The 13859-nt window shown below is 42.2% G+C and overlaps 1 protein-coding gene across 1 annotated transcript in view; it reads left to right on the forward strand.

The window, feature by feature from the left end:
• ALDH16A1 (aldehyde dehydrogenase 16 family member A1) overlaps window positions 1–13859 on the forward strand; it is a 45963-nt gene that overhangs the window by 16715 nt on the left and 15389 nt on the right. The window contains exons 11-14 of the mRNA XM_029283032.1: window positions 4217–4353; window positions 5546–5651; window positions 5729–5895; window positions 8270–8437. Of these exons, the coding sequence (XP_029138865.1) occupies window positions 4217–4353; window positions 5546–5651; window positions 5729–5895; window positions 8270–8437 (578 nt within the window). The remainder of the gene's footprint in view (window positions 1–4216; window positions 4354–5545; window positions 5652–5728; window positions 5896–8269; window positions 8438–13859) is intronic.

Here is a 13859-nt window from a genome sequence, read left to right on the forward strand (position 1 = left end):
CTCTTTTAAACTAGTTTTAATCCATCTTTCTCCTTTCACCTGCTATCTTCAGACATGTTAGACCTCTCTTGCTTTAATTGTTAATTTAATTGTTTTAATATCCACTGACCCTGATACCATGTTGAATTGGAAATTCTGAGGCATTTGGTGGAAGGCACCTTGGCAGATGAGGCCGCCATTCTGAACTTAGCCTGTGACCATTTAAATATGGGTAACATTAACAATATCCTACCTTCTCTTTTCTTTTTTCTGCCTCTCTTTGTCTCCTCTCTTCCCTCTGTATGTACTTTGGATTGTAACTTCTGTAAGCTTCCGAAGACTGACAGGTTGAAGAAAGCTGTGGTAAATGGTAGGGGTCAAAAGTGGGGCTTTGAAAACGCTTCAGACCTCATGCAAAAGTTCTCCTGTTCCTTAAGGTTCCCTCTTACAGGTTTCTGTGCCTGCCTGAAAAAGGATATGGCTCTTTTAAAAGTCATATTAAGTTTAATAAGTAGATGTCTTAAAGTAGCAACATTTAGATTTGCAGATAAAAGGCTGAAAAAAGATTAGTGCTATGCTAGGTTTGAAGTTTGCTGATTATTATGGCTGTATAAAGTATTAGGAAGGAATGCCAATAAATACCCTTCCTCAAAATGTTAAAGCAGCCCCATCCTCCAACAAAAGATCCCATATGCTTGTTCCCAAACTTTCCCACATACATGTGTAGGCATTTTTGTTTTGCTGAAATACAGGTAGTCCTCAACTTACAATAGTTCATTTAGTGACTTTTCAAAGTTACAACGGCACTGTGACATGACCGTTTTTCACATTTACGACCACTGCAGCATCCCCGTGGTCATGTGATCAAAATTAAACTAAAAAAAAATTAACTAAAATTGACTAAAAAAATCTTTCAAAGATCCCGGAGCACTGGGGAATTACCAGAGGACTGGAAAAGAGCTGATGTAGTTCCCATCTTCAAAAAAGGAAAAAAAAATTGAATCCAGGAAATTACAGACCTATCAGCCTGACCTCAATACCTGGGAAGATTCTGGAAAAGATAATCAAACAACGAATCAGAGAACACCTCCTAGAGGCAAACAAAGTCATTACCAAAAGCCAACATTGGTTTGTCAAAAACAGATCATGCCAGACAAATCTTATTGCATTATTTAACCAAGTGACAAAATTAGTGGAGCAGAGAAATGCGATGGATATAATTTACTTGGACTTTAGTAAGGCATTTGATAAGGTAGATCACAACCTACTACTTGATAAGATAGAAAAATGTGGGTTAGACAGCATCACCACCAGATGAATTCGTAGCTGGCTGACTGGCCGTACTCAGCATGTGGTCCTCAATGGAACCACATCTACATGGAGGGAAGTGTGTGCCCCAGGGCTCTGTTCTGGGCCCAGTGCTCTTCAACATCTTCATCAATGATTTGGATGAGGGGATAGATGGGGAGCTCATCAAATTTGCAGATGATATCAAGCTGGCAGGAATAGCCAACACTCCATCTTTGCTTAAGATACAGAAGGATCTTGACAGACTTGAACATTGGGCGCAATCTAACAAAATCAAATTCAACGGTGAAAAAAGTAAGGTTCTACATTTAGGCAAGAAAAACCAAATGCACAGTTATAGTATAGGAGGTGGTACCTTGCTCAATAGTAGCAACTGTGAGAGGGACCTCGGAGTCCTAGTGGATAATCATTTAAATATGAGCCAGCAGTGTGCTGCAGCTGCCAAAAAAGCCAACACAGTGCTAGGCTGCATTAACAGAGGGATAGAATCAAGATCACGTGAAGTATTAATACCACTTTACAATGCCTTGGTAAGGCCACACTTGGAATACTGCATCCAGTTTTGGTCACCACGATGTAAAAAAGATGTTGAGACTCTAGAAAGAGTACAGAGAAGAGCAACAAAGATGATTAGGGGACTGGAGGCAAAAACATACAAGGAACGGTTGCTGGAATTGGGTATGTCTAGTTTAATGAAGAGAAGGACGAGGGGGGACATGATAGCAGTGTTCCAATATCTCAGGGGCTGCCACAAAGAAGAGGGAGTCAAGCTATTTTCGAAAGTGCCTGAAGGCAGGACAAGAAGCAACGGATGGAAACTGATCAAGGAGAGAAGCAACTTAGAACTAAGGAGAAACTTCCTGACAGTTAGAACAATTAACCAGTGGAACAACCTGCCTCCAGAAGTGGTGAATGCTCCAACACTGGAAGTTTTTAAGAAGAGACTGGAAAGCCATTTGTCCGAAATGGTATAGGGTTTCCTGCCTGAGCAGGGGGTTGGACTCGATGACCTCCAAGGTCCCTTCCAACAACAACAACAACTACTACTACTACTACTAATAATAATAATAATAATAATAATAATAATTATTATTATTATTATTATTATTATTATTAAATTCAGAGGCTTGATAACTGATTCATATATATGACGATTGCATTAGGGGATCTGGGGTCATGTGATCCCCTTTTACGACCTTCTGACAAGCAAAGTCAATGGGAAAGCCAGATTTATTTAACAACCATGTTGCTAACTTAACAACTGCAGTAATTCATTTATCTTCTGTGGCAAGAAAGGTCATAAAATGGGGCAAAATTCATTTAACAAATGTTTCACTTAGCAACAGAAATTTTGGGCTTAATTCTGGTTATAAGTTGAGGCCTGTCTCTACTCACTCCCTGCCTTTCAGAGGATGTGGCTGTTTTTTAAAGCATTAAAGGGAGGATGCTTTGCTTACTGCAATGTGCAAAACATCCCTCCTGAACCCTTTGCACAGTTGTAGGTTCATAACAGTTGTTACTCTCTTCCACCCTTGGCATCTGTCAAAGGAAGCTATGCCGTGATGAACTAACAGGGGGCCCTCTCGTGACACCAAATTGTGATTGAAAGAGAGAAAGAGCTTGACGTTGTCCAGGACTTTTAATCCAGCAGGGTGAATTAAATAAAGGGGGGGGGAATCCACAGTAAACCTTACATTAGCAAGGTTTAACACATTTGTACCTAATATAAAGAAGATACTTAGGTGCACTACCTAATGGGAAAGTGGTTTTATATAATAAGGGTGCAGTGAGTGGTGATACCGATTATCACATACAAGAACAAGGGCCTTGTGTCCCCACCCACTGCCTTTTTTGGGTATAAGAAATGGACATTTAGCTTTGTTTCTTCATTTTGTACAAACGGGTAGTTCTTGACTTACGACTGAATTGTTTGAAGTTATACAGGCCAACTGGGGGGCTACTTGCGACCTGGATTTAAAATCCCAATGGTTGCCCCCCTCCACAGTCATGTGGCCAGACTTCAGGTACTTAGCAACCATGCTGCATTTATTGCTGTTTATAGCATCCCAGGACTGGGCACCGTGTTTTATTTTTCAGCAAAACCAGAGCCGTAACGAAACATTACTTCATTGGATGACTGCAGCATTTGTTTTATGACTGAAGCATTTGTTTTACGACTGAAGCGGTTGCAAAATGTATAACTATCATGACAGCTCCACTGCAGTTTTAAATCGAGGACCACCTGTATAATAAATGTGCAGGCAGTCCTCGACAGTTGTTAAGTGAGTTTTGCCTATTTTGTAACCTTTCTTGGCACAGTTGTTAAATGAATCACTGCAGTTGTTACGTTGGTAACACCGTTGTTAAGCGAATCTGGCTTTCCCATTGACTTTGCTTTTCAGAAAGTCATAAAAGGGGATCATATGACCCCGGGACATAGCAACAGTTGTAAACCTGAGTCAGCTGCCAAGTATCTGAATTTTGATCACGTGACCATGGAGATGCTGCAGTGGTTATTAAGTATGAAAAATGGTCATAAGTCACTTTTTTAAGTGCCGTTGTAACTTCGAACAATCACTAAATGAACTGTTGTAAGTTGAGGACTACCTGTATACTACACCTTTGTCTACATTCCCTGTATTTTCCATACCACCAGATTTTGGTTATTGTGGTGAAGGGACTCTGGAGTCTTCCAGGATAGCTTTGTGGCCCTGGGGCTCCAGGTTGCTCCTTCTCAGCCTAAAAATTTGAAGGAAGTGCTGCTTTTCATCCTACACGAAATGTTTAAATTGAACTATTCATACTAATTTGCTGTGTCTATCATGCAGCAGCTTCTGCTGTTCTCGGCCAAACTTCACCTCCTTGGCAGAGTTTATGAGGTAATGTATTCTCATTGTTTAAAAATGATCTAAAGCATTTTCTTTTCCAGATCTTTGGACCTGTTCTGGTATCCCTGACTTTCCGGACCACCAAGGAAGCGGTGACTTTGGGGAACAGTACACCTCATGGACTGGCTGCTAGTGTGTGGACCGAAATTCTCCCCTTAGCACTCGAAGTTGCCCACAGGTATCACTATAAGTGCAGCCTGATCTTCGTTAAAGTGTCCTGATCTCTCCTCTGGATCCCTGCTCCATCTGAATTCTACCACTCAAGTTCCCAATCACAGAAATCTAAATCATTGTTTTCCCCCTATACAAGTAGCCCTCGACTTACAACAATTCATTTAGTGAACGTTCAACATTACAACAGCTTTGAAAAGAGTGACTTATGATCATTTTTCACAGTTAACCTTTGCAGCATCCCCATGAACATGGGATCAAAATTCAGATGTTTGGCAACTGGTTCATGCTTGTGACTATTGCTGTGTCCCAGGATAATCCGATCACTTTTACACAAACTTTTGACAAGCAAAGTCAATAGGGAAGCCATATTTACTTAACAACTGGGTTACGAACTTACCAACTGCAGTTGATTCCCTTGACAGCTGTGGCAAGAAAGGTCATAAAATGGGACAAAACTCACTTAACAAAGGTCTTACTTAACAACAGAAATTTTGGGCTCAGTTGCGGTTGTAAGTCAAGGACTACCTGTAATACAAGAGCTTCAGTATCCAGTCAGGCCAGAAATGTTCATCCCAGGGAAGCAGCTGTGATTCTACAGAAAATTGCCAATATCCTAACCCAGGGGTAGGCAACCTTAGCTCTTTTATGACTCGTGGACTTCAACTCCCAGAATTCCTGAGCCAGCCATGCTGAGGGGAAAGGGAGAGGTTTCCATGCTGAGCCATGCTGGTTGAGGATTTCTGGGAGTTGTAGTCCACCAGTCATAAAAGAGCCACGGTTGCCTACCCCTGGCCTAACCTTTCTTAAATGTGACCCCTTGTAGGATCAGGTGACTGAATGCTGAGATGGGAGAATCAATCACCATCATGATGTTTCTAAATGTGTCCTCCTATTTCATTTCCTGAAAGTATCACATCAGAAGGTTCCAAATCAGAATATTCCCCACTGGGCTAATTTTATTTATTTTTACTTGTATGGCATGTTTTATAAAAAGGCAGATTTCATCTACACATGCTCTTATAAGCTGAAGCAGTCCAGTTTGTTCTATCGTGCAGGTTCTTACACCTTCAAGGAATTTGGGTATGTGTCCACAAGTGTCTCCCAAGAATACAGAAAGAGCAAAAGTGTTTCACTTTTTGTGTCACGATACTCGATATTTCACACCTTTTTTTTTTTTTTGCCTTCTGTATTCTTAGTTTGCAGGTTGGAACAGTCTGGATCAACAGCCACAATATGTTAGATGCCGCAGCTGCCTTTGGAGGGTACAAGGAAAGTGGCCATGGACGGAACGGAGGCAAACAGGTTAGTGAGGAAGTAACTGGCTGGCGGGAGGCATCCCAGCACATCTCCAAGTTTCATTCTGAATTCTTTCTGTCCAGGCACTTTATGAATACGTGAGACCAGTCTGGGAAAATCAACCACGCATTTATAGTGGGGCTCTGAATTACAAAAACTTGGCTACCTCACCAGAGAGTGATCTCCCAGTGGTTCATGTGTACAAGACTCCCTACTCTCTAGTTTATGAGCCGAAAGAAGGCATTCCAAGGTAAGAATAAGTATGAAAGTATCTGATTTTCTCAGAAAACAACTTCGACACTTTGTAGCAAGGATTTTTTTTTAAAAAAAGAGAGAATCAGACGTGATGACGTTACACAGCTACAGTACCTCAGAGCAGAATGGGACAACTTATTGTGGCATTCACATAGTTCCTATAATAATAATAATAAAAATAAAAATAAAAATATCTTATATAAATAAAAATGTAAATGTTCGTTTGTTCAAAATCTTAAATCTCCGAAAGTTCTTCACCGATTGCTTTGAAGTTTTGACACAACGTTGCATTCGAATACGCACGTGTTTTTATATACCTATATTATATAGATGTCACACCTGTAACAGGTAAAAACATTCTTTTTTTGAAAAACAGCTCCATCTGTTGGACGTAAAAGCAACACACGCTTTTACCAGACTGAGCCACAGCAACGCGTGGCTGGGTACAGCTAGTATATAATAGTAATAATTATATAATAATAATTATATAGAAAGACTGTGGCAAAGGCAAGCAAGGGTAGTACCAATAGTAAGAGGCACCTTGGGTGCAATCCCAAAACAACTGGAGCACCACTTGAACACCACTGGCATTGACAAATTCACCATTAGTCAATTGCAAAAGGCGGCCTTACTAGGAACTGCTTTTACTGTAATACCATCAAACATCCACATCTACCTATCCCAGGTTCTTGGTAAGGACTCGATAGGTAGACAAAAATGCCAAATCCAGTCTGAACATCTGGCTGACTGTGATGATCAGTCATCATCATCATCATCATCTTTATTGTCACTTTAAATGTACACCAATTGGCATACATTAAAATGAAATTTCATGGCATACAGCTCTCAAAGGGTCACCATCTCCGATATACACTCCTTGTTAGTGGCCAGCTCAAGTTTCAGATCGTCCATTTTTGTTTTTGTTGACTATGTTTTCATCAAATTTATTTTAGCTCTTGTATCAAAGGAAATCATTTCTAGGACTACCAAGCTATTTTGTAATGCTTTGATGATGATTAATAAAAAGAACTAATCCCATAGTGAATTATCCTGCGGCGAGTTGTTACACAGGGCAGTCCCTGAACACTCCTGTCAAAAGCCTTGCATTGTGGGGAATGCTAAAAGGGTGGCTAAACTCATGAGCATATGTGCTAATTTGGTGTTTGCATATTATTATTATTATTATTATTATTATTATTATTATTATTATTATTATTATTATTATTATTATTATTATTATTATATGTATATTTTGCCTGGTTTTTTTATATAGCTCAAGGTGGTATGCATCGGGCTCCTGCCTTTTATTTTCCCACAGCAAAAACCTTGGTAGGTAGATTGGGCTGAGAGAAGAAGTACATGCCTCTGGGAGGATTAGAACTCACAGTTCCCTGGTGATTGGCCCAAAGTCACCCAGCCAGCTTTCATGTCAAATGTGGGACTAGAACTCACAGTCTCCTGGCTTCTAGTCTAACACCTTAAACTTTACAATAAAGATGTCAGCCCCCCTTTATCTCTAGGCTACACTTTTATTGGGAAAAGATGACCCATAGCACTTTATCCAGAATTGCTGAAGCTTTACAACCAGTGCCAAGAGCTGGGATATGTATCCTAATTCACTTTTCAGCAAAAATGGAAATTTACAACGAGGCTTAAGAAAAAACAGGAAAGGATCTTTACCATTGAGTTTTGTTTTAAGATGGAGCCATTGCCTAGTTCTGGAGTGCAGCTCATTAATGAGTTTTTGAAAAGTAGTTAGGATCAAGGGTTCACCAGCATTTAAATCTGAGTATCTATTCTGATTCATTGCCCAACACCTAATCCTTCTTCCAAAGTTCAATGTACAGAGTTCCCCTACCTTTAGCTAAACTCTAAAAACAATAACGGGGCCCAGCTCAATAAGTAAGCTTTATGAGAGAGCAGGGATTTGAACCTTGGAATGAGTACAGTATGAATGTGAACCTTCCCTATGATCAATAAGAGGGCTGATTCTCTCATGCCCAGCAACGATACGGTGCATTTCAGCACAGGTAGACAGCCTTTCTCTTCTCATTAAATAACTAGGATTCATAGCCATCGTTGTATCTCAGCCTTGAGGAAATAGGGGATTTTTGCAGCCTTTGAGTATAAAGAACTAAGCTTAATAGAAGGACTATGTCTAATATCCAGACATTTTCACTTACCAAACCACTTTGCAGCTTACTCCATTCTAGAGAATCTCGTCCTTGGGAAGTCTCAACCTATCTGTAAAATCCATGCACCCAGAGTTTGTTGCCTTTCTTTTGAAATGGATTCAAAAGAACAAGAGGCAAAGGCTCTATTATAGTTTATCCTTCCTTCCTCCCTCCCTCCCTCCCACTCACCCACAGCATGGACCGAATCTACAAGCTGTACTACGGTGGTGCTCAGAAGACCCCAGATTCCTTGAGTTCCCGAGCCATCCTTGATCAAGCGGGCAAAGAAATGGCCTATGTGGCCAATGGGAATGCAAAAGACATCCATAATGCAGTGGAAGCCGCTCGCAAAGCAGCCCCTGGGTGAGTCCCGACCTTTCATTTAGCTTACTATCTAACCCAGGGACTTGGGGTTCTTCTCTGATTGTAAGCTACCATACATACAAGTAGCGACCATTTGAAATTACAGTGGGCCCCCCAAAGGTACTTATGACTTCGTTCCAGAATTAGATAGCTATGCATGCATACACACAGAGAAAGAGAGAGAGTGAACGTGTATCACATGATCACATTTGGACCTTTGGCAACCAGCTTGCATTTTTGGTAGTTTGTAGCATCCCATGGTCACATGATCACAATTTTCAGCAGTTTTTGCCAATTTCCAGCATTTACTTCCGGTTTTCTGCAAGGAATGCCCATTGGATAGAACAGATTTAATTAATGACTACTGTGTTCACTTAAGGACTGTGGCATTCACTTAATAACTGCCACAAAAAAAAATGTAAAATCTGATCTATCAGCATACTCACAGCTATATACTTCAAGACAGGCACCCTACAGTGTGCCTTGTTCTGTGTTAATTAACATTTTGTCTTGCCTTAATAGTTAAATTAAGGGCTCTGTTCTGGGCCCAGTGCTCTTCAACATCTCCATCAATGATTTGGATGAGGGGATAGATGGGGAACTCATCAAATTTGCAGACGACATCAAGTTGGCAGGAATAGCCAACACTCCCGAAGATAGGCTTAAGATACAGAAGGATCTGGACAGACTTGAACATTGGGTGCTAGCTAACAAAATGAAATTCAACGGTGAAAAAAGTAAGGTTCTACATTTAGGCAAGAAAAACCAAATGCACAGATATAGTATAAGTGGTACCTTGCTCAATTGTAGCAACTGTGAGAGGGATCTTGGAGTGGACAATCACTTAAATATGAGCCAGCAGTGTGCTGCATCTGCCAAAAAAGCCAACACAGTGCTAAGATGCATTAACAGAGGGATAGAATCAAGATCACGTGAAGTGTTAATACCACTTTACAATGCCTTGGTAAGGCCACACTTGGAATCCTGCATCCAGTTTTGATCACCACAATGTAAAAAAGATGTTGAGACTCTAGAAAGAGTACAGAGAAGAGCAACAAAAATGATTAGCGGACTGGAGGCTAAAACATATAAGGAATGACTGCTGGAATTGGGTTTGTCTAGTTTAATGAAGAGAAGGATAAGGAGTGACATGAAAGCAGTGTTCCAATATCTCAGGGGCTACCACAAAGAAGAGGAAGTCAACCTGTTCTCCAAAGCATCTGAAGGCAGGACAAGAAGCAACGGATGGAAACTAACCAAAGAGAGAAGCAACCTAGAAATAAACAGAATTTTCCTGACAGTTAGAACAATTAACCAGTGGAACAACCTGCCTCCAGAAGTTGTGAATGCTCCAACACTGGAAGATTTTAAGAAGAGACTGGACAACATTTGTCTGAAATGGTATAGGGTTTCCTGCCTGAGCAGAGGTTTGGACTAGATGACCTCCAAGGTCCCTTCCAACTTTGTTGTTGTTGTTGTTATATAGCTCCACAAAATTAGAAAAGATTTTTCTGAGTAGTGTTTCTCGAACTTGGCAATTTTAAGATTTGTAGACTTCAATTCCCAGAATTCCTCAGCCAGCATTACTGGCTGTGGAATTCTGGGAGTTGAAGTCCACTCACCTTAAACTTGCCAAGTTTGAGAAACAATGTGTAGAGTGTCCAGTCCAGTGCTCTGTTTAGTGCAAGGAATAAAGCTATGTCTCTCAGAAAATATTGAGCCCAAGGGAGAAAAAATTATATCAAAAATTCCATAAGGATTTAACACTGGGATTTGTTACACGTGCCAAATAATATTTTTGGATAGTTATCATGTAAACAGATTACATTGAATTAGAACCATTGCCGGATGTTTCATTTGTGAACCTATGTGTATAAATTAATTTGGTTTATAGGAGCAGTGGTCTAAAGCTTGGCCAATTGAGAAAAAAATTAAGTTGATGCTACCGGAAAGTATTTGAAAGAATAAAAATTTGTATTTTTTACTATTTTTCTTAAGACCCATCAGCAGAGAACATTAGATGCTAACTAATCCTCTAATATATGTGGTCCTTGACTTATGACCACAATAGAGCCCAATTTTTTTGGTTACTAAGCAAGACAATTGTTAAGTGAATTTTACCCCATTTTTTTTACTTTTTTTGCCAAAGTTGTTAAGTAGATCACAGCATTTGTTAAGTTAGTAACATAGTTGTTAAGTGAATCCAGCTTCCCCATTGACTTTGCTTATCAGAAGGTTGCTACAGGTGATCACATGACCCCGGACACTGCAACTGTCATAAATATGAACCAGTTGCCAATCCTCCGAATTTTAATCACATGATCACAGGGATGCTGGAATGGTCATTAGTGCGAAAACCGGTCATAAGTCACTTTTTCCAGTGCTGTTGTAACTTTGAATGGTCACCAAACGAACTATCTGTACATTTCCTTTCTTATGTCTTGCAGACTGATACTTAAGCACACATTTGTGATTGGTTCTGATATTTTTTTAACCCAAGTTCAATTTTATCATCTGAATCTTGACAGAGTGAAAGGGATGGGTGGATGTTTGGAAATGTTACTTGTATATTTTGGCAGGAGTGCTATTTTATTCTGTTGCTGTCTTCATCTCATCTTGAGCAATACACTAGAGAGACTTTCAGCTTGTGTGTGTGATTTTTCTTCCAAATATCTTCCATGCTTGCCTCGATATATCCGTCCTTTAATGCAGAACCCTGAAGATGTACTTTTGCCTTTTGGTGAGACAAATCATTGGCTCCAGCCTAGCTTTCCCCAACTATCAGAGGGGAATGAGAGTCAAAATTCATGCACATCTGGAAGGCATCCAGATTAGAGAAAGGTGTCTGGGTTTCAAGCAAAGATCTGCTCCAGCTCTGGTGCCAGAGAATCTGCAAATGCAATGGAGTTGGATGGGAAGCTCATCACTTGGTCATCCATGCCCTGGTCTAGGACAGTGGTGGGAACCTATGGCACACGTGCCAGAGGTGGCACTCAGAACTCTTTCTGTGGGCACGCATGCCATTGTCCCAGCCCCGCCTCCCCCCGCGGCCAGCTCCTTACCTCTCCCCCCGGAGGAGAGTTGCCTCCAAGCGCAGCCTGCGCAGAGCAGTGCAGCCAAGGACATGGCAGCTGGGCAGCAGGGACAAGACTCCGCCCTAGTGCCCCGTCGCGCGCAGTTGATGCTGCCGGGTGCAGGTGGAGGGCATGGCCGCCATGACACTGCTGAGGTGCCTGAGCGATCTGCGGTGGGCCGTGGAGGTGGTGAGTGGCCCTGCGGGCTGCGGGTGGTGTGAGGGCAGAGCGGGCGGAATGGGCGGGGGCGGTTTTTGGGCACTCGGTCTCTAAAAGGTTCGCCATCCCTGGCCTAGGACAACTCACCATGGCCAACTCGCCACGGGACAAGTTGATATTGAAAAAATAGTGAAATAGAATCATTAAAGAAAGGATGCCAAAGGAGGGACAAAATGAAAGCTGAATGACAAAAATTAAAATAATGTTTAATTATTATAAATAATTAAATTGAATTGTTGAATTGACTCATGAACGAGTTGTCAGCAGCGAGTTACTCCTGCGGCAAGTTGCCCGTGGTGAGTTGACCGTGGCGACTTGACCGCAGCGAGTTGTCCCATTCCGTGCCCTGGACATCTCCTGTCTGGACTGTTGCAATTGCTCTAGATGGGGCTACCCTGGAAAAGTAACCAGAAGCTTCAACTGACAGAGAAGGCAATCACACGAGCAATCTTGGGCTCCCAAAGAATGGTGCCTGTAACACCTTTGCTGTGCAAGGTTTATTGGGTGCCAATTTGCTTCCAGGTGCAGTTCAAAATATTGTTTATGGCCTTTAAAGCCCTACTTGGACGGGTCCATATTACCTATGAAACCATCTTTTTCTCCATTACATCAGCCCATTCTCCCCAGTCAGGCAGCAGAGGTACAGTATGCTGTGCACCCCATCAGCTAAAGAATTTCAACTGGCGGGGTCCAGGAGTAGAGTCTTCTTTGCCATTCCTCCCCCAACATAAGGATACCCCCCCTCCTTTCTTTCTAGAAAGATGTGAAAACATGTCTCTTCCACCTCGCTTGGGGCTCACAGAGGAGCATGCAACCATGGGGTTGATTAAGTGGCCTTGAATTTCCTCTGCCCAGCCTTAATTAACCTTTAACCTTTTAAATTTTTAACATCCTTGCTTCTTGCAAATTTTATATACTATTTTTAGGTTTTAATAGTTCACTTGTACACTGCCCAGAATCCCTCTCTGAGCCACTATGGATGGTTTCAAAATTTGACAAATAAATAAATTGATACAGATCCGTGTTTCCCAGACATGGCAGCTTTAAGATGTATGGACTTCAACTCTCAGAATTCCTCAGCTAGCGGTTCCCTCTTTGCTTATCTCTAGGTTTGTTCTTGCTACTGCTAAAGTAGCAAACGTTACTCTTACTCCTGGAGTTTGCATTTAGAAAAGGCTGGATTTAGTTCACATATCCTGAAAATGAAGCAAATTGGCCGAATTGATTGGTTGACATTCCCTTGCCTTTTTCTGCTCTTGGGGGCATTCACTTAGCTGCTGTGGAGGTTGGCATAAAGTAAGGTGTCCCTGCGGATTTTACTCTGCTGGTCGTTGCCAATTATAGGGGGCAGTGCTCATCTCCATTTCAAGACCATTGAGCCAGCACTGTCCAAAGACATTTCCACGATCATGTGGACAACATGACGTCACGGAGTACTGTTACCGTCCTACTGTAGTGATACCTATTTATCTACTCATATTTGCATGTTTTCAAATTGCTAGGCTGGCAGGAGCTGAGGTGAGGACGGGAGCTCACCCTGTTACATGGCGCTTGGGTCTTGAACTTGGGCTGCCAGCTGACAAGCCCAGCTTCTTAACTGCTGAGCCACCGCGCTACCCCAAAGTTGGCAGTCTGGGCTAAATATCTTTTTTTCTTGTTGCAATGAAGTTGGTTATACACCTCCCGCCTGGACTACTGTAATGCTCTCTACATGGGGCTCCCCTTGAGGAGCACTCGGAGGCTCCAGTTAGTCCAGAATGCGGCCGCGCGGGCGGTGTTGGGAGGGACTCGTCGCTCCCATGTAACACCGTTGCTGCGTGAACTGCACTGGCTGCCGGTGGCTTTCCGGGTGCGCTTCAAGGTGCTGATTATCACCTTCAAAGCGCTCCATGGCATCGGACCTGGATATCTCCGAGACCGCCTTCTGCCGCAGATTACCTCCCATCGGCCAGTACGCTCCCACAGAGTGGGTCTCCTCAGGGTGCCGTCAGCCAGACAGTGCCGGCTGGCGACCCCCAGGGGGAGGGCCTTCTCGGTGGGAGCTCCCACCCTATGGAATGAACTACCCCCAGAGATCAGGGTGATCCCTGATCTCCCTTCCTTCCGCCGCGCCCTTAAGACATGGCTAT

Source organism: Protobothrops mucrosquamatus, unplaced genomic scaffold (genome assembly GCF_001527695.2).
Source record: "Protobothrops mucrosquamatus isolate PMUCROS unplaced genomic scaffold, P.Mucros_1.0 scaffold8, whole genome shotgun sequence".
Taxonomy (NCBI): Eukaryota; Metazoa; Chordata; class Lepidosauria; order Squamata; family Viperidae; genus Protobothrops; species Protobothrops mucrosquamatus.